The sequence below is a fragment of the Salvelinus alpinus genome, chromosome 8 (assembly GCF_045679555.1).
Source record: "Salvelinus alpinus chromosome 8, SLU_Salpinus.1, whole genome shotgun sequence".
NCBI classification, from domain to species: domain Eukaryota; kingdom Metazoa; phylum Chordata; class Actinopteri; order Salmoniformes; family Salmonidae; genus Salvelinus; species Salvelinus alpinus.
In genome coordinates this window covers 74,306,268-74,330,677 of record NC_092093.1, presented here as the reverse complement: position 1 = coordinate 74,330,677, position 24,410 = coordinate 74,306,268, and the positions used below count along the sequence as shown (strand labels likewise).

At 42.2% G+C, this 24,410-nt stretch overlaps 1 protein-coding gene across 3 annotated transcripts in view; it reads left to right on the top strand.

Annotated features, from left to right (window-relative positions):
* Positions 1 to 24,410, top strand: part of pde1ca (phosphodiesterase 1C, calmodulin-dependent a) — a 157,441-nt gene that overhangs the window by 45,581 nt on the left and 87,450 nt on the right. For 2 of the 3 annotated variants that reach the window (XM_071415064.1, XM_071415065.1), the window contains exon 2: positions 1,778 to 1,804. The exons of the other annotated variant lie outside the window; for it this stretch is intronic. In XM_071415064.1, coding sequence (XP_071271165.1) covers positions 1,778 to 1,804 — 27 coding nt within the window. The remainder of the gene's footprint in view (positions 1 to 1,777; positions 1,805 to 24,410) is intronic. 3 annotated transcript variants of the gene reach the window in all.

The following is a 24,410-nucleotide window of genomic DNA, read 5'->3' as shown; positions in this document are numbered from 1 at the left end:
CTGGTCATCATTCCTCACAGATCACATTAATTGACTGTTCCGACGTCAACATGAGCCTGTCCTCTCTCTCTATATATATATATATATATATTTATTTTTTATTTTTTATTATCTCTCTCTCTATATATATATATATTTATTTCTCTCTCTCTATATATATATATATATATGTATCTCTCTCTCTCTCTCTATATATATATATATATATATATATATATTTATATATCTCTCTATTTATATCTCTCTTTCTATCTCTCTCTCTATTTATATCTATCTTTCTATCTCTCTCTCTCTCTCTATTTATATATATATATATTTCTATCTCTTTCTCTCTCTATCTCTCAATATCTCTGTCTCTTTCTCTCTCACACACACAAAAGGCGGGCGATCAGGAAGAGAAGGGGAATGTGGTTTAATGTTTATATGCCCTATAAACCCTCTCTCTCATTGCTTTTACTGTGGCTTCACGGTGCCCTGGATAGCGTTTTGGGAGATGAGTCTAACTGGTGACTGACCACAGACTTACAGACATTGAAGTTTAGGCCTAATTAATCTGTAATTTGCTTTAGGAGAGTTGTATGAATTTCACCACAATCCAGGTGGGCTCATATATGAACGGTGTGTTGTGGTTATGTGTGTATGGAGGAAAAAATAATTGGAAGGTGATTGAACCCTTCCTAGCATATTAATAGTAATGCCAACAAACCTTAATATGTTGACACCATGAGGTCACAGCCTGCAGTCAGCTGCACACCTAAGAGCCAGAGGTCTATGGGGCTAAGAACAGACAAACTGATCGGCTGAACATGACCCAGGCCAGATCATGTAACCGGGTGTCTGGACCATAGAATTAGAATACATTCTGTTTCTGTGGTCTGTGTTTAGTTTTCTGGTCATTGTATCCATGATCTTATCTGTCCCATACACTTCCTGACTGTGACTGAGAGAGAACAGAGATATAAAAGAGAGAGGGAGAGATAAACAGAATGAGAGAGGACTGTTGATAATACTCTCCTGAGAATTGTTCACCGTGTGTTTAGGTATATACCATGTCAAAGAACAGAAACATGTATTACATTTTTTTTCTGTTTTCTCATTTCCTTCCCATCATCTTTCGGTTTTCTTTCCTTTTATGGCCTTATCAAACGTCTGAATTTGCTAATAGAGAATCTGTCACCCAACTGTCACCCTTTCAAGTGTCGGAGTGCTTGTGCAAAAACGATCCATTCAACAATAATTCTTTATCAATCAAATCACTTTCTGAACGGCATATTTGCTTGTCTCTACGAAGGTGGATGATAATTCAGTCCCAAAGCTAAACCAACAACACTGTTGACTGTCTGGCATGCAGGACAGTGTTGTCTTTAGATTAAAGGGATCATCCGCTATAAATGTACCAAATGCACTGAGACCCACATCATCTCGATATGAGTCTATAGACGTTAAAAGAGGATGAAAACCCAGAACGGTCCAGAACGGTACCCTATTTCCTAATATGGTGCACTACTGTTGACCAGATCTCTTTGGGCCCTGGTCAAAATTTGTGTACTATAAAGCAAATAACGTGCGATTTCACACATCCATAATCTTTTTCAAGTTCATTCCAAGCATGTAGATGAATGATATAATGTATGACGTCAGTGCTCTACCTACGGTATAGAATGACATATTACAATATGGATTCATATATTGGATGGATTGATTCTTCTGAAAATTGCAATAGAACGTGGAGAATGATGCCATAAACATTAATGGTGTACTTGTTTTTCTTCCACAGAAGGAAATACAAGAAGACGTCACAAAGGTAAGCCTCAGACCAGGACTGGATCAGTTACTGGTTACCTACAAGTTGGACCCAGCTTCAAATTAACACTCCCATAAGCATGTATACTACACTTTTCATCTCCACAACTATGACGAATAATAAAAAGCCCCCAAAAATCCCATTCACGTCTATTATTCCATTTCTACTTTATCTTTGTATTACATGTGATATTGTAGTATATCCTCCGACTCTTTATGTGAAACCCATTATTATTGTACAGGTCTGGGAAAGCTGTGTGTGGTCTGGGAAAGCTGTGTGTGTGTGTGTGTGTGTGTGTGTGTGTGTGTGTGTGTGTGTGTGTGTGTGTGTGTGTGTGTGTGTGTGTGTGTGTGTGTGTGTGTGTGTGTGTGTGTGTGTGTGTGTGTGTGTGTGTGTGTGTGTGTGTGTGTGTGTGTGTGAACTATTGTCTCTCGTTCTCTTCTCTCTTGTCTCTCTCTCTCTCTTTTCTCTCCTTTCTCTCTTGTCGCTCTCTCTATTGTCTCTCTCTCTCTCCATGTCTCTCTCCCTGTCTCTCTCTTGTCTCTCTCTCTCTCGTCTCTCCTTTCTCTCTTGTCGCTCTCTCTTGTCTCTCTCTGTCTTGTCTCTCTCTCTCTCCTGTCTCTCTCTTGTCTCTCTCTCCTGTCTCTCTCTCTTATCTCTCTCTCTCTTGTCTATCTTGTCTCTTCCCTCTCTTGTGTCTCTCTCTCACTTGTCTCTCTCTCTTGTCACTATTGTCTCTCTTGTCCCTCTCCCGTCTCTCTTGTCTCTATCTCTTGTCTCTCTTGTCTCTCTCTCTCTTGTCTCTCTCTCTCTTGTCTCTCTTGTTTCTCTTGTCTCTCTCTTGTATCTCTTGTTTCTCTTGTCTCTCTCTTGTATCTCTTGTCTCTTTCTTGTCTCTTTCTTGTCTCTCTTGTCTCTCTTGTCTCTTGTCTCTCTTGTCTCTCATGTTTCTCTTGTCTATCTTGTCTCTCTTGTCAATCTCTCTCTTGTCACCCTTGTCTCTCTCATCTCTCTCTTGTGTCTCCATTGTCTCTCTCTCTTCTGTCTCTCTTGTCTCTCTTTCTCTTGTATCTCTTTCTCTTGTCTCTCTCTTGTCTCTCTCTCTTGTCCCCCTTGTCTCTCTAATCTCTCTTGTGTCTCTCTTGTCTCTCTCTCTCTTGTCTCTCTTGTCTCTTTTTTGTCTCTCCTGTCTCTCTTCTCTCTTTCTTTCTCTCTCTCTTTTTCTCTCTTTTCTCTCTTTTCTCACTCTCTTTTCTCTCTTCTCTCGTCTCTCTCGTCTCTCTTGTCTCTCTCTCTCTTCTCTCTCTTGTCTCTCTTTCTCATATACACACACACACGTTTGTTTTACTATCTTGTGGGGAACAAACAACTGATTCCCATTCAAAATCCTATTTTCCCTAACCCCTAACCTAACCCTAACCTTAACCTAACCTCTAACCCTAAACCTAACCCTAATTCTAACCATAAGCCTAATTGTAACCCTAACCCTAAACCTAACCCCTAAGCCCAAAATAGCCTATTTCTTTGTGGGGACCGGCAATTTTTTTTACTATCCTTGTAAGGACTTCTGCCCCCCCCCCCCCCCCGTCCACCCGTCCACCCGTCCACCCGTCCACCCGTCCACCCGTCCACCCACACACACACACAAGCCAAGCTTGTACAATATTGGGAAGGAAGACAGCCAAAACTATCCCTGATACAGCCCAGAGACCAAACAAACCTAACAGAGGAAGTGCATTGACCACATGTCTGTCCAGCGCTGCCAGAGGTCTGACAGTGGAACATAAACACCATGTAGCTTTCTCATCCTCAGTGGATATCTTTCTTTCTCTCTGTCTCTCTGCCTGCTTGGTGTTTTTGTTGTTTTTCTCTTTGTTTGTTCTTAGTCCCATAGACCCCTGGCTCTTAGGTTTGTAGCATAGTAAGGTTACTAAGGTTTGTTGGCGTTACAATTAACATGCTAGGAATGGTTCAATCACCATACAATTACATTTTCCTACATTGTAAAACCTAGCTGTACTACTTATTTCTATGAGAGTGAGGGGGATTTATAGCATTTAGAAAAAGATTATTTGCATCTCTGAAATGAAACCATCATGAAAAACACACTCATCTCTTCCATAATTTCTTGAAACAATATAAGCTAATTTACTAACATTTCTGAAAGTGGATAGATAAGGTTTTAGAATGAAACTTCAAATGTTAACAAATTGTAAAAAATGTTAAAAAATATATATATAGTTGTTGCAAAAGTATTCACCCCTTTTGTTTAGTCAAACCTAAATTAGTTCAGAAGTAAAAATTTGCTTAACAAATAACACATAATAAGTTACATTATTTTTGAATGACTACCCCTTCCTCTGGCCCCCATAGATAAAACATCTGTAAGGTCCCTCAGTCAAACATTGAATTTCAAGCAGATTCAAATACAAAGACCCGGGAGCTTTTCAACGCCTCATAAAGAAGGGCAGTGATTGGTAGATGAGTAACATTAACAAATCAGACATTGCATATCTCTTTAAGCTTGGTCAAGTTAATAACTATGCTGTGGAGGATGTATTAAACCACCCAGACACAACAAAGATACAGTCGTCCTTCTGAACTGAGCTGCAGGACAGGAAGGAAACTGCTCAGGGATGTCACCATGAGGCCATTGGTCATTTTAAAACAGCTACAGAGATCAATGGCTGTGATGTTAGAAAACTGAGGATGGATCAACAACATTGAAGTTACTCCACAATAATGACCTAAATGACAGAGTGAAAAGAAGAATACAAATATACATAATCAAAATATTTCAAAACATGTATCCTGTATGCAACAAGGCACTAAAGTAATACTGCAAAAAAAACACGGCAACGGAACACACTTTTAGGCCTAAATGCAAAGCCTTATGTACAACACATCACTCAATAACTGCCTCCTTATTTTCAAGCGTGCTGGTGGCTGCATCATGTTATGGGTATGCTTGACATCAGCAAAGACGGGGGAGATTTTCAGGATAATAAGAAAATAGATGGAACTAAACATAGGCAAACTCCTAGAAGAAAACCTGCTTCAGTCTGCTTTACATCAGACACTGGGATTTACTTTTCAGCAGGACAATAACGTACAACACAAGGCCAAATCTAAGCTGGAGTTGCTTACCAAGAAGACAGGGAATGTTCCTGAGTGGCCAAGTTAGAGTTTTGACTTAAATCTGCTTGAAAATGTATGGCAAGACTTGAACATTTCTGTCTAGCCATGATCCCCAACACCTTGACAAAGCTTGAAGAATTTAAAAAATAACAAATGGGCAAATATTGTACAATCCAGGTGTGCAATGCTCTTATAGACTTAACCAAATAAGACACATCTGTAATCTCTGCTAAATGTGTTTCTGACATGTATTGACTCAGGTGGGTGAATATTTATCTAATCAAGGTATATTAGTGTTTGATTTTTCATTAATATATATTTTTTAATCCCACTTTCTAATTTCACAAAATGTGAAAAAATTAAAGGGGGGCGAATAATTATGATACCCACTGTAGATAGATAGTGGTTTAATGTCAGTGTCTCTATCAGTCGGCACTTGGCCATTTCATTATACACAATAAGCACCATAAATAGGGTCGCTCACACTTTCTCTCTCACATTCACAGTGTCACTCCTCACACTCCTCACATTCCTCCTGTGCCCAAACACTCCGGAAGAGGTGCCAGAAGATAATTTGAATGAGAAGCTAAACTTGTCTATCAACACTGAATACTTTCTGTGACTCTGCGATTCAGTAAAAACGGGAACAGTTGACTAAGGCTACAGCAAACCCTGCTTGCACCTTGGCCATATGCATCATCACCCTAATGATATTATACCTTCTCCAGATAAGATAGTATTTAGGTTAAACTATGATGAGTCACTCTTTGTGGAGGGTATTTTGTTTGATTAAACTCTGGGTGTACCACAATGACGAGCCACCAGGCCGTTACAGAACTTTATTTCAACCAGGGAAGAGAGGCAGAAACGTAGCGAGAATCAGAGCATCTGTCATTTAATGGCTGGGTGTGAGAGAGAGATAGCGAGAGAGAGGATATTTGCCAACAGGGGTAATCAGGACTGTCTGTCTGGCATTGCTGGAGTTTCAATGAATTTCAATGTCTTTTATGACTGTGGTATATTTTTCATTAGTTTCTGTGGTAATTAAAAGTCGAACTGCTCTCCAAAACTAGCCTAAAGCAATGTAAGTAATCATTGCATATTCCCCAAAATGACAATTAACAGCTTAGACGTCCTTTAGCAGAATGTTATGCATGACGAAGACAAGAATATTACAAGGGAGGGATGCCCCCATTTCTAAACCCCAGTTCTCAAACTTAAAAACAACACATAATGGCTGTCTATAGTCGGTGATATGTTGTTAAATGCCATTAATGCAACATATGTTCAATACTAGAGTAATCTTATTTCTATTACGTCATTGACTTGTGTCTAAAAAACAAATGCGTTTGTAATGACATATTTCGTGCCAAACTCTTCAACTGCAGTATTAGAATGCCAGTATGGTAGTATTTCCTTTGTGACTAACATAACGTTTGAATTATAACGTGACATTTGAGTGTGTGGGGGGGAACTCCTATGTGACATTTTTTGGGGGCTAATAGTAAAGACATGTCATTTAATGGTAAACATGAATTACCTTTTAATGTGGCAAGAACGCAGTCATGCCTGATGATTTCATCTGATTGTCAAACAAATCACTTTAAAAAGGCTATCTGCGCAAGTTCGTCCACTCCAAAATTATTCCAGCATCCAAACTGTGTACACGCCATTTGATGAATGGACAGACAAATGTTACAAAACACTGAAAAGTCACACTCTGCAATTGTCATTGGGCCTACACTCTTGTAGCCTGAATTAATTGATGCCTCTTACTAACAAATTTACCGTTTTTGTAAAAAGAAAAGTCAAGTAATACCAGACTATCCTGGGATGACAAGTGCAGCCACATGGGATTTGTTTTTTAAACCATGACAGAGAGTTGGGGGTGATTGTTCCATTTGAAATAAGCTTTTATTTTCAATTTTATCACTGTATAAGTACAAAATTGTGTTTTAAAGAAATAGGAGAATGGTTAAATTAGTATTATTTAGACACTCCCCCAAAGTATGACTTTCGTTTAGTTTAGCGGTGCTCATTTCTCTCATTCCCCTCCCTTTCCCCCGCGTAATTCACACTCTGGAACAACACATGAGTCATCCATGGTTTCCATCAGCAGAATGAAACTCCACAGAGTGACTTCACATCACAGAAGGACTTAAGCTTTGCGTCTTCAAAGACAGGCCTTTCAGACAGTCACTCCTCTGATATGTCATGGGACAACAACTAACAACTATACAAATGACATGCTGAGAGTTACCTGACATGAGCTTTGTCTGTTTTAGCTCTGTGTGTGTGTGGATGTGTGTGTGTGTGTGTGTGTGGATGTGTGTGTGTTCCATGTGGCTTCGGCTCCCTGACTGCGTATGTGGTTTGACGTGAGATGGAGGGGCTAAGAACAGCAGCCAGCACAGCTGTTCCCCATCGCATTAGTGTTCTGAGCAATGTTCACAACCATCAGCCAGCATCACTATCAACCATCAGCCAGCATCTCCTCCTGCATCAGCTCCCAGTTAAAGATACAAACCAACAGCTCACTACCTTTCTGGGGCTCTGAAACTCAGACCCAACCAGAATACTATTTGATAGATATTCTATTCAGCCCTGGTCTCAAAATCTGCAGTGGTGTACTTCAAAGTATAGCATGCTTCTCTCCCAGTCCCCTATCGATCGGTCCAGCTTCTGTCTTCAGGCAGCTTTTCAGGTATGGACTCCATCTCTTGATTGCATTATCGCTTAGCCATTGATTGGCCCAGGCGTCTGCAGTGCAAACTAAAAACTCAAACCTATTATTCCAGGTTGTTAGTGCTCATTTTCTCCTGGGAATCGGTGTCTTTCTTGAGACTTTCTTGTCTTTCTTGAGACCAGGCACAGAGCGTGGCTTCTATTCCAGCCGGCTGATTTAATGATTTGGATCCACTGCTTTGTCATTACGCTCAGTGATGAGGTAGCACCAGAAACACTTGCTGAACTATTATCATAGTCAGTCCCTTTGGGGAGAACTTTCTGCTCTCTTTTTCATGATAGAGGACATACATTTGTTGGATCTGTTTTTTGTCCAATGTCCCTTTTTGGTGGCACCTTGTGAAGGTGGTGTTTGTTACCCCAAAGCCACTACGAGGACTGGAGTTCTAACGCAATGTCTCTGTCAATCTCTGACATTGTCGGACAAACAAAGCATTGGTGTATTAAGAATGGCTGGCTTGAAGTCAAGCAGGTGCACTGTGTGAATCAAATCAAATCAAATGTATTTATATAGCCCTTCTTACATCAGCTGATATCTCAAAGTGCTGTACAGAAACCCAGCCTAAAACCCCAAACAGCAAGCAATGCAGGTGTAGAAGCACGGTGGCTAGGAAAAACTCCCTAGAAAGGCCAAAACCTAGGAAGAAACCTAGAGAGGAACCAGGCTATGAGGGGTGGCCAGGCCTCTTCTGGCTGTGCCGGGTGGAGATTATAACAGAACATGGCCAAGATGTTCAAACGTTCATAAATGACCAGCATGGTCAAATAATAATAATCACAGTAGTTGTCGAGGGTGCAGCAAGTCAGCACCTCAGGAGTAAATGTCAGTTGGCTTTTCATAGCCGATCATTAAGAGTATCTCTATCGCTCCTACGGTCTGTAGAGAGTTGAAAACAGCAGGTCTGGGACAGGTAGCACGTCCGGTGAACAGGTCAGGGTTCCATAGCCGCAGGCAGAACAGTTGAAACTGGAGCAGCAGCACGGCCAGGTGGACTGGGAACAGCAAGGAGTCATCATGCCAGGTAGTCCTGAGGCATGGTCCTAGGGCTCAGGTCCTCCGAGAGAGAGAAAGAAAGAGAGAAAGAGAGAATTAGAGAGAGCATACTTAAATTCACACAGGACACCGGATAAGACAGGAGAAGTACTCCAGATATAACAAACTGACCCTAGCCCCCCGACACATAAACTACTGCAGCATAAATGCTGGAGGCTGAGACAGGAGGGGTCAGGAGACACTGTTGCACCATCCGATGATACCCCCGGACAGAGCCAAACAGGAAGGATATAACCCCACCCACTTTGCCAAAGCACAGCCCCCACACCACTAGAGGGATATCTTCAACCACCAACTTACCATCCTGAGACAAGGCCGAGTATAGCCCACAAAGATCTCTGCCACGGCACAACCCAAGGCGGGGCGCCAACCCAGACAGGAAGATCACGTCAGTGACTCAACCCACTCAAGTGACGCACCCCTCCAAGGGACGGCATGAAAGAGCACCAGTAAGCCAGTGACTCAGCCCCTGTAATATGGTTGGAGGCAGAGAATCCCAGTGGAGAGAGGGGAACCGGCCAAGCAGAGACAGCAAGGGCGGTTCGTTGCTCCAGAGCCTTTCCGTTCACCTTCACACTCCTGGGCCAGACTACACTCAATCATATGACCCACTGAAGAGATGAGTCTTCAGTAAAGACTTAAAAGTTGAGACCGAGTCTGCGTCTCTCACATGGGTACGCAGACCATTCCATAAAAATGGAGATCTATAGGAGAAAGCCCTGCCTCCAGCTGTTTGCTTAGAAATTCTAGGGACAATTAGGAGGCCTGCGTCTTCTGACCGTAGCGTACGTGTAGGTATGTACGGCAGGACCAAATCGGAAAGATAGGTAGGAGCAAGCCCATGAAATGCTTTGTAGGTTGGCAGTAAAACCTTGAAATCAGCCCTTGCCTTAACAGGAAGCCAGTGTAGGGAAGCTAGCACTGGAGTAATATGATCCAATTGTTGGGTTCTAGTCAGGATTCTAGCAGCTGTGTTTAGCACTAACTGAAGTTTATTTAGTGCTTTATCCAGGTAGCCGGAAAGTAGAGTATTGCAGTAGTCTAACCTAGAAGTAACAAAAGCATGGATACATTTTTCTGCATCATTTTTGGACAGAAAGTTTCAGATTTTTGCAATGTTACGTAGATGGAAAAAAGCTGTCCTTGAAACAGTCTTGATATGTTCGTCAAAAGAAAGATCAGGGTCCAGAGTAATGCCGAGGTCCTTCACAGTTTTATTTGAGACGACTTTGCAACCATCAAGATTAATTGTCAGATTCAACAGAAGATCTCTTTGTTTCTTGGGACCTAGAACAAGCATCTCTGTTTTGTCCGAGTTTAAAAGTAGAACGTTTTCAGCCATCCACTTCCTTATGTCTGAAACACAGGCTTCTAGCGAGGGCAATTTTGGGGCTTCACCATGTTTCATTGAAATGTACAGCTGTGTGTCGTCCGCATAGCAGTGAAAGTTAACATTATGTTTTCGAATGACATCCCCAAGAGGTAAAATATATAGTGAAAACAATAGTGGTCCTAAAACGGAACCTTGAGGAACACCGAAATGTACAGTTGATTTGTCAGAGGACATACCATTCACAGAGACAAACTGATATCTTTCCGACAGATAGGATCTAAACCAGGCCAGAACTTGTCTGTGTAGACCAATTTGGGTTTCCAATCTCTCCAAATGAATGTGGTGATCGATGGTATCAAAGGCAGCACTAAGGTCTAGGAGCACTAGGACAGATGCAGAGCCTCGGTCTGACGCCATTAAAAGGTAATTTACCACCTTCACAAGTGCAGTCTCAGTGCTATGATGGGGTCTAAAACCAGACTGAAGCATTTTGTATACATTGTTTGTCTTCAGGAAGGCAGTGAGTTGCTGCGCAACAGCTTTTTCAAAAATGTTTGAGAGGAATGGAAGATTCGATATAGGCAAATAGTTTTTTATATTTTCTGGGTCAAGGTTTGGCTTTTTCAAGAGAGGCTTTATTACTGCCACTTTTAGTGAGTTTGGTACACATCCGGTGGATAGAGAGCCGTTTATTATGTTCAACATAGGAGGGCCAAGCACAGGAAGCAGCTCTTTCAGTAGTTTAGTTGGAATAGGGTCCAGTATGCAGCTTGAAGGTTTAGAGGCCATGATTATTTTCATCATTGTGTCAAGCGATATAGTACTAAAACACTTGAGTGTCTCTCTTGATCTTAGGTCCTGGCAGAGTTGTGCAGACTCAGGACAGCTGAGCTTTGGAGGAATACGCAGATTTAAAGAGGAGTCCGTAATTTGCTTTCTAATGATCATGATCTTTTCCTCAAAGAAGTTCATGAATTTATTACTGCTGAAGTCAAAGCCATCCTCACTTGGGGAATGCTGCTTTTTAGTTAGCTTTGCGACTGTATCAAAAATAAATTTTGGATTGTTCTTATTTTCCTCAATTGAGTTGGAAAAATAGGATGATCGAGCAGCAGTGAGGGCTCTTCGATACTGCACGCTACTGTCTTTCCAAGCTAGTCCGAAGACTTCCAAAATTTTGTGACGCCATTTCTGTTCCAATTTTCTGGAAGCTTGCTTCAGAGCTCGGGTATTTTCTCTATACCAGGGAGCTAGTTTCTTATGACAAATGTTTTTAGTTTTTAGGGGTGCAACTGCATCTAGGGTATTGCGCAAGGTTAAATTGAGTTCCTCAGTTAGGTGGTTAACTGATTTTTGTCCTCTGACGTCCTTGGGTAGGCAGAGGGAGTCTGGAAGGGCATCAAGGAATCTTTGTGTTGTCTGAGAATTTATAGCACAACTTTTAATGCTTCTTGGTTGGGGTCTGAGCAGATTATTTGTTGCGATTGCAAACGTAATAAAATGGTGGTCCGATAGTCCAGGATTATGAGGAAAAACATTAAGATCTACAACATTTATTCCATGGGACAAAACTAGATACAGAGTATGACTGTGGCAGTGAGTAGGTCCAGAGACATGTTGGACAAAACTCACTGAGTCGATGATGGCTCCGAAAGCCTTTTGGAGTGGGTCTGTGGACTTTTCCATGTGAATATTAACATCGCCAAAAATGTCCGATAGGAATTCAGGGAACTCAGCGAGGGACGCTGTATATGGCCCAGGAAGCCTGTAAACAGTAGCTATAAAAAGTGATTGAGTAGGCTGCATAGATTTCATGACTAGAAGCTCAAAAGACGAAAACGTCTTTCTTTTTGTAAATTGAAATTTGCTATCGTAAATGTTAGCAACACCTCCGCCTTTGCGGGATGCACGGGGGATATGGTCACTAGTGTAACCGGGAGGTGAGGCCTCATTTAACACAGTAAATTCATCAGGCTTAAGCCATGTTTCAGTCAGGCCAATCACATCAAGATTATGATCAGTGATTAGTTCATTGACTATAACTGCCTTTGAAGTGAGGGATCTAACATTAAGTAGCCCTATTTTGAGATGTGAGGTATCATGATCTCTTTCAATAATGGCAGGAATGGAGGAGGTCTTTATCCTAGTGAGATTGCTAAGGCGAACACCGCCATGTTTAGTTTTGCCCAACCTAGGTCGAGGCACAGACACGGTCTCAATGGGGATAGCTGAGCTGACTACACTGACTGTGCTAGTGGCCTGCACCCTGGCCTGCACCCTATTTCATTGTGGAGCTAGAGGAGTTAGAGTCCTGTCTATGTTGGTAGATAAGATGAGAGCACCCCTCCAGCTAGGATGGAGTCCGTCACTCCTCAGCAGGCCAGGCTTGGTCCTGTTTGTGGGTGAGTCCCAGAAAGAGGGCCAATTATCTACAACTTCTATCTTTTGGGAGGGGCAGAAAACAGTTTTCAACCAGCGATTGAGTTGTGAGAATCTGCTGTAGAGCTCATCACTCACCCTAACTGGGAGGGAGCCAGAGACAATTACTCGATGCCGACACATCTTTCTAGCTGATTTACATTCTGAAGCTATGTTGCGCTTGGTGACCTCTGACTGTTTCATCCTAACATCGTTGGTGCCAACGTGGATAACAATATCTCTATACTAAGGCTAAGGTTTTAGCCTTAGCCTTAGCCTTAACGTCGGTAGCCCTGCCCCCTGGTAAACAGTGTATGATCGCTGGATGACTCGTTTTAAGTCTAATACTGCGGGTATTAGTCGCCAATGAGTCGCCAATGAGTAGGGTTTTCAATTTGTCAGAGCTAATGGTGGGAGCCTTCGTCGTCTCAGACCCCGTAACGGGAGGAGTAGAGACAAGAGAAGGCTCAGCCTCAGACTCCAACTCGCTGCTTAATGGGGAAAACCAGTTGAAAGTTTCTGACGGCTGAATGAGCGACACCGGTTGAGCATTCCTACAGCATTTCCCTCCAGAAGCCATGAGAAAGTTGTCCGGCTGCGGGGACTGTGCGAGGGGATTTATACTACTATCTGTACTTACTGATGGCACAGACGCTGTTTCATCCTTTCCTCCACTGAAATTACCCTTGCCTAACGATTGCGTCTGAAGCTGGGCTAGCAGCACAGCTATCCTCGCCGTAAGGCGATCGTTTTCCTGTATATTATGAGTACAGCGACTGCAATTAGAAGGCATCATGTTAATGTTACTACTTAGCTTCGGCTGTTGGAGGTCCTGACGAACCGTGTCCAGATAAAGCGTCCGGAGTGAAAAAATATAAACGGTAATTAAAAAGTAAAAACCGTAAAGTTGTCAGGTAGCAGAGTAAGGTTGGCAACAAAACGCACAGCAACACGTTCAAGCGACTGAAATACCTCAGACAAATAGAAGACATCAACTCAACAGACATTCCAACTGAGTTCTAATGTCTGTGAAGCTATACTTATGTAGTGTGTAACAGCTATTGCTGACGCCATGTACTTTGTGTAGTGTGTAGCAGATATTGCTGACGCCATGTACTTTGTGTAGTGTGTAGCAGATATTGCTGACGCCATGTACTTTGTGTAGTGTGTAGCAGATATTGCTGACGCCATGTACTTTGTTTACTGTGTAGCAGATATTGCTGAAGCTCTCACTCAGGCGATTGCTGTATGACCTAAACTCATATCTGCCCGTTAGCAAAGTGAACACGTATGTGGTGTTGGATGTAATAGGCGTCAGTGTGGCCTTCCTTCCTGATGATCTAATTCAAACACACTGCCTAGTTGGAATCAGCTTAAATCTCAGGCCATTCCGGACTCCCCTTACCCTGCCGTAGTCGATCCGATCTGTTTTCTCACACCTGCTGGTGTATTCAAACAAACACACACACCGACACACACCGACACACCGACACACACACACACACACACACACACACACACACACACACACACACACACACACACACACACACACACACACACACACACACACACACACACACACACACACACACACACACACACACACACACACACACACACACACACACACACACACACACACACTGAGCAGAACGCTATCCAGATGCTTTTGTTTTTCTATCCTTGTCAGAATTTTGTGTATGTTTTTGCTACAAACGTGTGTGCTTTTTGGTTTGATCATTTGGAATGCTCCTCAGCCTGTGGCCTTCCAGCTGAAATGTTTCCCTTTTATGCGTTTCATGGTTTGTGATGTAGCACACACGTTTGCTCATTTCATGGTTTGTGATATAGCACACGCGTTTGCTCATTTCATGGTTTGTGATGTGGCACACGCGTTTGCTCATTTCATGGTTTGTGATGTGGCACACGCGTTTGCTCATTTCATGATTTGTGATTTAGCACACGCGTTTGCTCATTTCATGGTTTGTGATGTAACACGCGTTTGCTAATTTCATGGTTTGTGATGTAGCACACAAGTTGATCTGTTGATCTCATTTTCCTGTAGTCAATTTAACAACTTTCTTGTTTTACGTCAAATCTTTCATCATTTCACTGCATCACTTTTCTGAATGACTGAAAACTATTCACATTCACCTGACTACTTCTTCTCTCATAGTATTGTGCCTTCCTCATATTGATCACATTTAAAATATACAGTACCAGTCAAAAGTTTGGACACACCTACTCATTCCAGGGTTTTTCTTTATTTTATACTATTTTATACCTTGTAGAAAAGTAGTGAGGTCATCAAAACGATGAAATAACACATATGGAATCATGTAGTAACCAAAAAAGTGTTAAACAAATCATAATATATTTTATTTTTGGGATTCTTCAAAGTAGCACCCTTTGTCTTGAAGACAGCTTTGCACACTCTTGGCATTCTCTCAACCAGCTTCATGAGGTAGTCACCTGGAAAGCATTTCAATTAACAGGTGTGCCTTGTTAAAAATTATATAGTAGAATTTTTTTCCTTCTTAATGCGTTTGAGACAGTCAGTTGTGTTGTGACTGGTAGGGTTGGTACACAGAAGATAGTCCTATTTGGTAAAAGACCAAGTCCATATTATGGCAAGAACAGCTCAAATAAACAAAGAGAAACGACAGTCCATCATTACTTTAAGACATGAAGGTCAGTCAATCCGGAAAATGTAAAGAACTTTGAAAGTTTCTTCAAGTACAGTTGCAAAAACCATCAAGCGCTATGATGAAACTGGCTCTCATGAGGACTGCCACAGGAAAGGAAGACAAAGAGTTACCTCTGCTGCAGATGATAAGTTAATTAGAGTTAACTGCACCTCAGATTGCAGCCCAAATAAATGCTTCACAGAGTTCAAGTAACAGACACATCTCAACATCAACTGTTCAGAGGAGACGGCGTGAATCAGGCTTTCATGGTCAAATTGCTGCAAAGAAACCACTACTAAAGGACACAATAATAAGAAGAGACTTACTTGGGCCAAGAAACATGAGCAATGGACATTAGATCGGTGGAAATCTGTCCTTTGCTCTGATGAGTCCAAATTTGAGATTTTGGGTTCCGACCGCCATGTCTTTGTGAGACGCAGAGTAGGTGAACGGATGATCTCTGCATGTGTGGTTCTCACCGCAAAGCATGGAGGAGTGATTGTATGGGGGTGCTTTGCTGGTGAGACTGTCAGTGATTTATTTAGAATTCCAGGCACACATTATGGCTACCACAGTATTCTGCAGCGATACATTTGGTTGTCATTGAACAATGTCTGTCATTGAACAACCTCATACCATGATTAGATGGGGAAAAACACACTTTCATAAGCTCTTTAAACAATAAAAGCTAATTTACCAACATTTCTGAAGATGGATATATAGTGTTTCGGAATTAAACTATTCATATATTGATTGACATTATTGTTGCCCGGTGTTCAGAGAACAAGCCAGAGTGGAAGGAAAGATTTTCAGAGCATGCATAGACCTTAAATTGATGGATAGAAGCTGCCCTTGCTCTCTCCATCCCTCCATCCATCCCACCCTCTACTCAACCAAAAAGCTGAGAGGAAAGTGAAAGCAAAGGGTCTCTTGATAAGCCTCCCATCTACAGGGGCCAGGGGAGATTAAAGGGTTCCGTAATTGTGTGTGTGTGTGTGTGTGTGTGTGTGTGTGTGTGTGTGTGTGTGTGTGTGTGTGTGTGTGTGTGTGTGTGTGTGTGTGTGTGTGTGTGTGTGTGTGTGTGTGTGTGTGTGTGTGTGTGTGTGTGTGTGTGTGTGTGTGTGTGTGCGTGTGTGCAAGTGTGTGTGTGCGTGTGTGCAAGTGTGTGTGTGTGTGTGTGCAAGTGTGTGCAAGTGTGATGGACTTTGGATTGGTTTTGTGTGTGTCTATAATGGCAAGGTGAAGATGTGAGTCTCTATGCCCTCATCTCTCCTCCTCCCTCCTTCCCCCTTTCCCTTCCTTTCTTCTCCCCAGTAAGATGGAGGGGACTGAAATGAGTTGTGGTTTATCTCTGAGTGCAGGGTGGAGTGAGGGCTGTCGCCTGAACTTCCTTAAGGTGCTTTTGGGGAACAAACGAGCAGTGTGTGTGTGTGTGTGTGTGTGTGTGTGTGTGTGTGTGTGTGTGTGTGTGTGTGTGTGTGTGTGTGTGTGTGTGTGTGTGTGTGTGTGTGTGTGTGTGTGTGTGTGTGTGTGTGTGTGTGTGTGTGTGTGTGTGTGTGTGTGTGTGTTTAGTGTGACTATCTTTGTAGCTCAAGCGTTCAGTTCACGTTCGCCCTCTGATAACCATCCTTACATAAATAGTTGCTCGCTGCAAAAAATGTCAGAACCTCAAGGAAATAAATAAACTGTTCTTCCCTCTAAGCTATGTGTAATTTATTTCCACTTAATTTATGTCTGCCATAACTCAATAGTTATTCACTGTAATCTACAGTTGGTTGGAGTCTGACAGGCTATTGAGGGTGACTATTGAGGGTGACTTGCAGAAACACTGTGCCGAGGGGGAAGGGAAAGAGAATGGTATGGGGAGTAAAGGGGGACACTTGGCTTGCTGTCTCAAATGGCACCCTATTCCCTATATAGTGCACTACTTTTGACCAGGGCCCTAAGTCTCTGGTTAAAAAGTTGTGCACAATATAGGGAATAGAGTGTCATTTGAGACGCAACTTGGTTGATAGAGTTGTAATGGTAAGTCTGGAGCCTTGAGAGGCTTGACACATCACAGCGTAGCTGTCGGTTAATAAACAGTAACATATTACTCCCCACTTCATTCCATCACCCCTGAAGGGAGTGCTTGTAAAATACTTTTGATTAAAAGTCAAAGTTTATTGAAGGTCTTGCTACTCGGGGGCTCGCATTTTGTTTGGGGCGCAAATAGAATGATTGATCATGGATCGTAGGCTGTTTTTAGGAAGGAAGGAAATGGATGGCTGATGTTTAAATTGTATCCCCCTCCCCATCCATCTGTGAATTACCCCCTCACTCCCCACCTCCAAGAGAGGTAGTTGGATGGTGGTGGTTCGTGGTCTGAACTGTTGAGAATGACCAGTTCTTACGAATCTGTAAACACATAGGAGTCCATGGCTTCATCATAGTAGCCTGACCACTCACACTAAATTCTCCCGCTGTTGTTCACTACATACTTTAGTCTGAGACATACTTTAGTCTGAGATCATTGAAGTCCCTTCACATTTGGTGATGGGTCAGGGAGGTACTCAGATCCAGACTTATTGAGGAGAAGAAACTAACATCCGTGAGCGTGGCGTAAACAACTAATTGACCAACGTCGGTTCAATTACTGGAATTCCATTTAGTTCGTTTTTTTGTGAGCCCAACGCACTGTTTCTCTAGAGAGAAATCAAATCATTCATGAGAAAAATCAACTCATTCATGATGTTGTTTGGGGGGGATGCTGTGATTTTGTTATTCAACGGGAGGGGGGTTTGCCCCACGCTGCAGATGGCTATATATCGGTCCACTAATGCAGGACTGGAGAAAAAAAAATTAAACTTAAAAAAAATTATATATATATATATATACCTATATATATATATATTTAATTATTATGATTTTTTTTATTCTGATTTTTCAGGGGGTGCTACTTCCTACGTTTATGTGTGGGACACTGGGCTGAAGGTAGTTGTAGTTTTTATTAAGCAAATATTTAATCTAGTTCAGTGCAGAAATGTGGTAATAAACTACAATGACCATAATCTATTGCGCCTTTTTTCCCAGCTCAGGCAGAGATGGATTCCCTTTTACTCCTGCTACGTTAGGTTAGATACACACAGACCGCATAGACCGCATGAGAGAGGAATGTACACAACACAATGATGAGAGCGAGGGAGAGAGACAGTTCGTGAAAATATGCCTTGTCTACTAGAAGAACTAGTAAAATGATTTTATCAGACAACTGAAGCTAGTCTGGCTAAATAGGATGATTAAAGACAGAACAGTATGAAGCGTACAGAGATAACATTGTCTGGCTGTTTGACTGCTACTGTCTGAGCAGAGATGAGATGATGACTTTAAGGAGTGAAAAATAATAAAGTAATCAAATAAAAAGTAATATACACAACTGAAATATTGTATTATTTCATAATAATTTGATGTTTACCCAATGTGGACCTGACAGAAACAATGGAATATTTTTAATGCTTTGTTCATTATTTTGGGCTTCAAAGGAATTTTTATGTCATTGTCAAAAGTAGTGAACTATAGGCAATAGGGTACCATTTGGGATGCATCCTATTTCTTCCCCTTGGCCTCTTCTGTTGTGTTGTGTCTCTGGTTCTTTCTTCTTTCGATGAGAGCCTCAGCTCTCAACCCCATCGCTCCCCATTTTGAAAGTGACTGTTTGAAATAGAAACGTAACCTTTGGATGACTCCAAATATTATCACTGAGAGAGGAGACCAAATGTAAACAGGCTTCTGTGTGTGTGTGTGTGTGTGTGTGTGTGTGTGTGTGTTTATGTGTGTCCGTTTGTGCTTGCGTGTGTATACATATGCGTGCTTGCGTGGGTGCGCATGCTTGTGACCATTAGTCAGTAGAGGCCCATAAAAGCACACCTGTGATGGATTTGGCCGTAGCTTCGTAGCTGAGCGATCATATACAATCAGGCCACATCAAGGGCCTCAGCCTTGGGAGCCAAGCTGCCGACCCAGCCAAGGGAACAACTTATATTTATGGGATTACTTTGGCCAGAGTGCCCGGGCCCCTTAATATCTGTCTTAGCCAGCGATGGCAGGCGACTGTCTGTCGTTTTTCATTTACTCCGTTTCTCTACTTAAAACATTCACACGGGTTGTGTTTTAGTGTGTGTTTTTGGCATGAATATGAGTTTGGCTAAAAGGAATTGTTCAGATAGTACAAAAGATAAAGTTCACTGTGTAAACAATCACAATTTAACATCCATTTCTTAGCAGCTATACCTATGACAGGAAGGGAACTTTTGCCTTCGTCTGAGATGACAACACCCTATTCCCTAAATAGTACACTACTTTTGACCAAAGGCCTATTGAACCTGGTCAAAAATAGTGTACTATATAGGGAATGTGGTGCCATTTACGTTTACCTGTGTGAGACCATCCCATCTTCCAGATTGATCTATCTGTCATGCCTGTCAAAGAGGAGACACTTTATCATCTCATCAGCTGCTCACTTACAGGACCGGAGACCCTGTCAGTCTGTTAACCCCTCTGTCTCTCTGTCAATGTATCATCAGCCAATGCAGCTGTAGGGTTAATGGGCCATGGAAGATGGAAGTCGGCTTATATTGGCTATCATAAAGGCATTTCTCACCCAGGTCAGATTTCTGTCATTTTGATTGGCTGTCATAATGGTATTCCTCCGCCAATCACTCCCATGTCAGATTTTTATTTATTTTTGAACTAAGGCTGAGGTTGTGATGGGTATTTATGTGGTCTTAAAACGTGGAATAAAAAAATTTGTTGTCCTTGCCTCACCTCCCTCCCTCCCTCCATTTCTCTCCTCTCTCCCTTCCCACTGGCTCTCTCTCTCTCTCTCTCTCTCCCCCTTCTCACCATCTCTGTCTCGATCTGCTACAATCTCTAATCCCTGCATGCAACAAATGACCCAGAAAAACAAACACACCGAGTAATTGTATTATAGCTGGACCAACACTAAACCCCTGTCCGTCCACACGTGATGCACTCATTCTCCTCTCCATGCAATGCTCCACCTGATGCCAATATGCCTGTGTGTGTTTTTTTTGTTGTTTTTTTTAAATTTATTTTAACAGGGAGTCCCATTGAGACCAAGGTCTCTTTCACAAGAGAGCCCTGCATGAACACGATTTACAAAATACAATAGAATACAAATATACAAAATTACAAAGACACTTAAGAAAAACATTCACATTACTAACTAACTAACTAACTATTGAACTCATTCATATGCTTTTGAAAAGACAGCTTTTCATCAATGCAGATGCCCAGATATTTGTATGCAGGGACCCATCCAAACTACATACTGTGTGTTTCAATCATTAGTCATTTGTACGTTCAAGAAACAACATGTACTTAGGTATACCCACATTCAATACTAAGGACAATAAAGGTGCTCTGTTAAACAATGAAAGCAGACTGTAGGTCAGATAGAGACTGTCTGTCAATACGTTTTTTAACCAATCTTTTAATTTTTAATGAGTGGTCAACAGTGGCAAAAGCCTTTAACAGGTCAAGGAAAAGGGCAGCACGATGTTGCCTTTTGTCCATTCAGTTAACAATGTAATTTATATCCAGAAATAGTGCTATGACCTGGCCTGAAGCCTGATTGATGAACAAGTGTGTGTGTGTGTGTGTGTGTGTGTGTGTGTGTGTGTGTGTGTGTGTGTGTGTGTGTGTGTGTGTGTGTGTGTGTGTGTGTGTGTGTGTGTGTGTGTGTGTGTGTGTGTGTGTGTGTGTGTGTGTGTGTGTGTGTGTGTGTGTCCTTGAAATCCACATCCCGGATTAACCCTAACCCTAGCCTCAACCTCAACCCTAACCTTAACCGTGTTGGGCTTGGTTTGAAAAAAGCATTCCCTGGTAGGCCGTGCCGTAACTCTGACCTTAACCCTGTGGGGGTGCCCGCCTGACTGTTAACCTTCGGGAGTCCACACCTAACCTTAACCCTATTGCCACTGATGTATGCCTCACCTTCACCGCTGGGGTCTGCCTCTGACCCTAACTCCTACCCTCATTATTTATGACTCGGCATGATGGTTCCTCTGACTTGTCAAATAATCTACTGGATAGCCTGTGTTGGTCACGCGAAGGCCTTGTACGCAGGGTTTTGGCTCCCCGGCTTGTGGGTCACCTAGTGGCGCGCTTCCTCCCAGGGCTTGATGTGTTGGAGCGGACAAGGCTCAGAGCTCTGTCCCTCATGCCTAACCCTAGTTCAACCTTAACCCTATAGCCTCAACTCTAACCCTAGTTCAACCTTAACCCTATAGCCTCAACTCTAACCCTAGTTCAACCTTAACCCTATAGCCTCAACTCTAACCCCAGTGCAACCTTAACCCTATAGCCTCAACTCTAACCCTAGTTCAACCTTAACCCTATAGCCTCAACTCTAACCCTAGCATCATATATTTTTAGGGAGCGATTAGGTGTTATTTGGTTTGCTCTTCTACACTATGGTTATTAACCTTTGTTAACATTTACTTGATATGACAAGACTGACATGAATGTTCTTGTGCAGAATGCTATGAAACAAATTAATTCAGGAGCTAACGTGTTTTTCTCCTGTTGCCTGGAAACACCTCAACTATTCAATTGTGTAGAGAGTGGTCAATATACTGAGTTCTGAATAATATATGCCGTTTGCTGCCTTTAGGCAAGGCTCCGGATGGTGGGATGGAGAGACAGAGAGAAAAAGAGCCAGAGAGTGAGAGGGGGGTTGAGGGCAAGCGAGTGGAGGGGGGGGGGGGGGGGGGGTGAGGGAGGGATGGAGAGAGGGGGAAAAAAATAATTATATATATATATAATATATATATATATAGAGAGAGAGAGAGAGAGAGAGAGAGAGAGAAAGAGAGAGAGATACTAAGTGAACTGACATGGCTCTGGTTCCAATTTGTTATTTTTAATACATTTTTCAGATGTAAAATGTATTACTAAGCAACATTTTTAAGCCTACGTTTTATTATTTATAAAAAGATAGTCAGCAGTATTTTGCGGAGGGGACACACTGACTGGACCAGGTAACGAGTACCACACCCTATTCTCCCTAGTAAGTTATTCCTTCCAAGGTGCACCACAGAGAAAAGATGTGCTAGGTAGGACGTTAGATACTGTAGTGTGTGCAGACAGTATCGTCAGTGGAGGAGGAGACAGTGTGGAGTGACAAACACAGGGTTTGATTTGATTTTAGCTGCAGGTGATGGGCATGCCTTGCAGGAGGTATATTTGTAAATTAATTTGAACAAGCTATGTACCCTATTGATTCCTTCTTGATAAATAAATCAAATCGAAATGTTTAGTTGTTTTTCTGTAATTCTAGCCAGTAGCCGCCTAGTAATTTTATTAAGTTGGCTTTAGCTAGCGTGCTAGATAGGTTCCCAATCTCCCGACCTCGTAACTAGCTACCAAGCAATTTAAGGCTATCAATCAAGTTAGAGTAGCTTGACTATCTATCGTAGCTGAAATGCCTACTGGCAAAGTTGCTAGACTTACTCACATTTATTTTTTTCAATTCGTATTTGGTAGCAAGCCTTTAAATTGTTTAACTTGGGTCAAACCTTTTGGGTAGCCTTCCACAAGCTTCCCACAATAAGTTGGGTGAATTTTGGCCCATTCCTACTGACAGAGCTGGTGTAACTGAGTCAGGTTTGTAGGCCTCCTTGCTCGCACACGCTTTTTCAGTTCTGCCCACACATTTTCTATAGGCTTGAGGTGAGAGCTTTGTGATGACCACTCTAATACCTTGACTTTGTTGTTCTTAATTCATTTTGCCACAATTTTGGAAGTATGTTTGGGGTCATTGTCCATTTGGAAGACCCATTTGCGACCAAGCTTTAACTTCCTGACTGATGTCTTGAGATGTTGCTTTAATATATCCACATAATTTTCCTTCTCATGATGCCATCTATTTTGTGAAGTGCTCCAGTCCCTCCTGCAGCAAAGCACCCCCACAACATGATGTTGCCACCCCCGTGCTTCACGGTTGGGATCGTGTTCTTCGGCTTGCAAGCCTCCCCCTTTTCCTCCAAACATAACGATGGTCATTATGGCCAAACAGTTCTATTTTTGTTTCATCAGACAAGAGGACATTTCTCCAAAAAGTACGATCTTTGTCCCCATGTGCAGTTGCAAACCGTAGTCTGGCTTTCGTATGGCGGTTTTGGAGCAGTGGCTTCTTCCTTGCTGAGCGGCTTTTCAGGTTATGTCGATATAGGACTTGTTTTACTGTGGATATAGATACCTTTGTACCTGTTTCCTCCAGCATCTTCACACGGTCCTTTGCTGTTGTTCTGGGATTGATTTGCACTTTTCACACCAAAGTACGTTCATCTCTAGGAGACAGAACGCGTCTCCTTCCTGAGCGGTATGACGGCTGCGTGGTCCCATGGTGTTTATGCTTGCATACTATTGTTTGTACAGATGAACGTGGTACCTTCAGACGTTTGGAAATTGCTCCCAAGGATGAACCAGACTTGTGGAGGTCTACAATTTTTTTTCTGAGGTCTTGGCTGAGTTCTTTAGATTTTCCCATGATGTCAAGCAAAGAGGCACTGAGTTTGAAGGTATGGCCTCGAAATACATCCACAGGTTCACCTCCAATTGACTCAGATTATGTCAATTAGCCTATCAGAAGCTTCCGAAGCCATGACATCATTTTCTATAAATTTCCAAGCTGTTTAAAGGCACAGTCAATTTAGTGTATGTAAACTTCTGACCCACTGGAATTGTGACACAGTAAGTAATAAGTGAAATAATCTGTCTGTAAACAATTGTTGGAAAAATGTCTTGTGTCATGTACAAAGTAGTTGTCCTAACCGACTTGCCAAAACTATAGTTTGTTAACAAGATATTTGTGAAGCGGTTTAAAAACGAGTTTTAATGACTCCAACCTAAGTGTATGTAAACTTCCAACTTCAACTGTACCTGTGTGGCAGTTGTACTGAACTCCTAAGGCATAAAAATGCTTTGAGAATCAATGTGCATCATTAATGAAAATGACAATTGAACAGGTAAAGAGGTATGCTATGCAGTAAAATGGCCAGACCTAATCCCAATTGAGATGTTGGGGCAGGACTTGAAACGAGCGGTTCATGCTTGAAAACCCACAAATGTCGCTGAGTTAAAGCAGTTCTGCATGGGAGAGTGGGCCAAAATTCCTCCGCAGCGACGTGAGAGACTGATCAACAACTACAGGAAGCGTATGGTTGC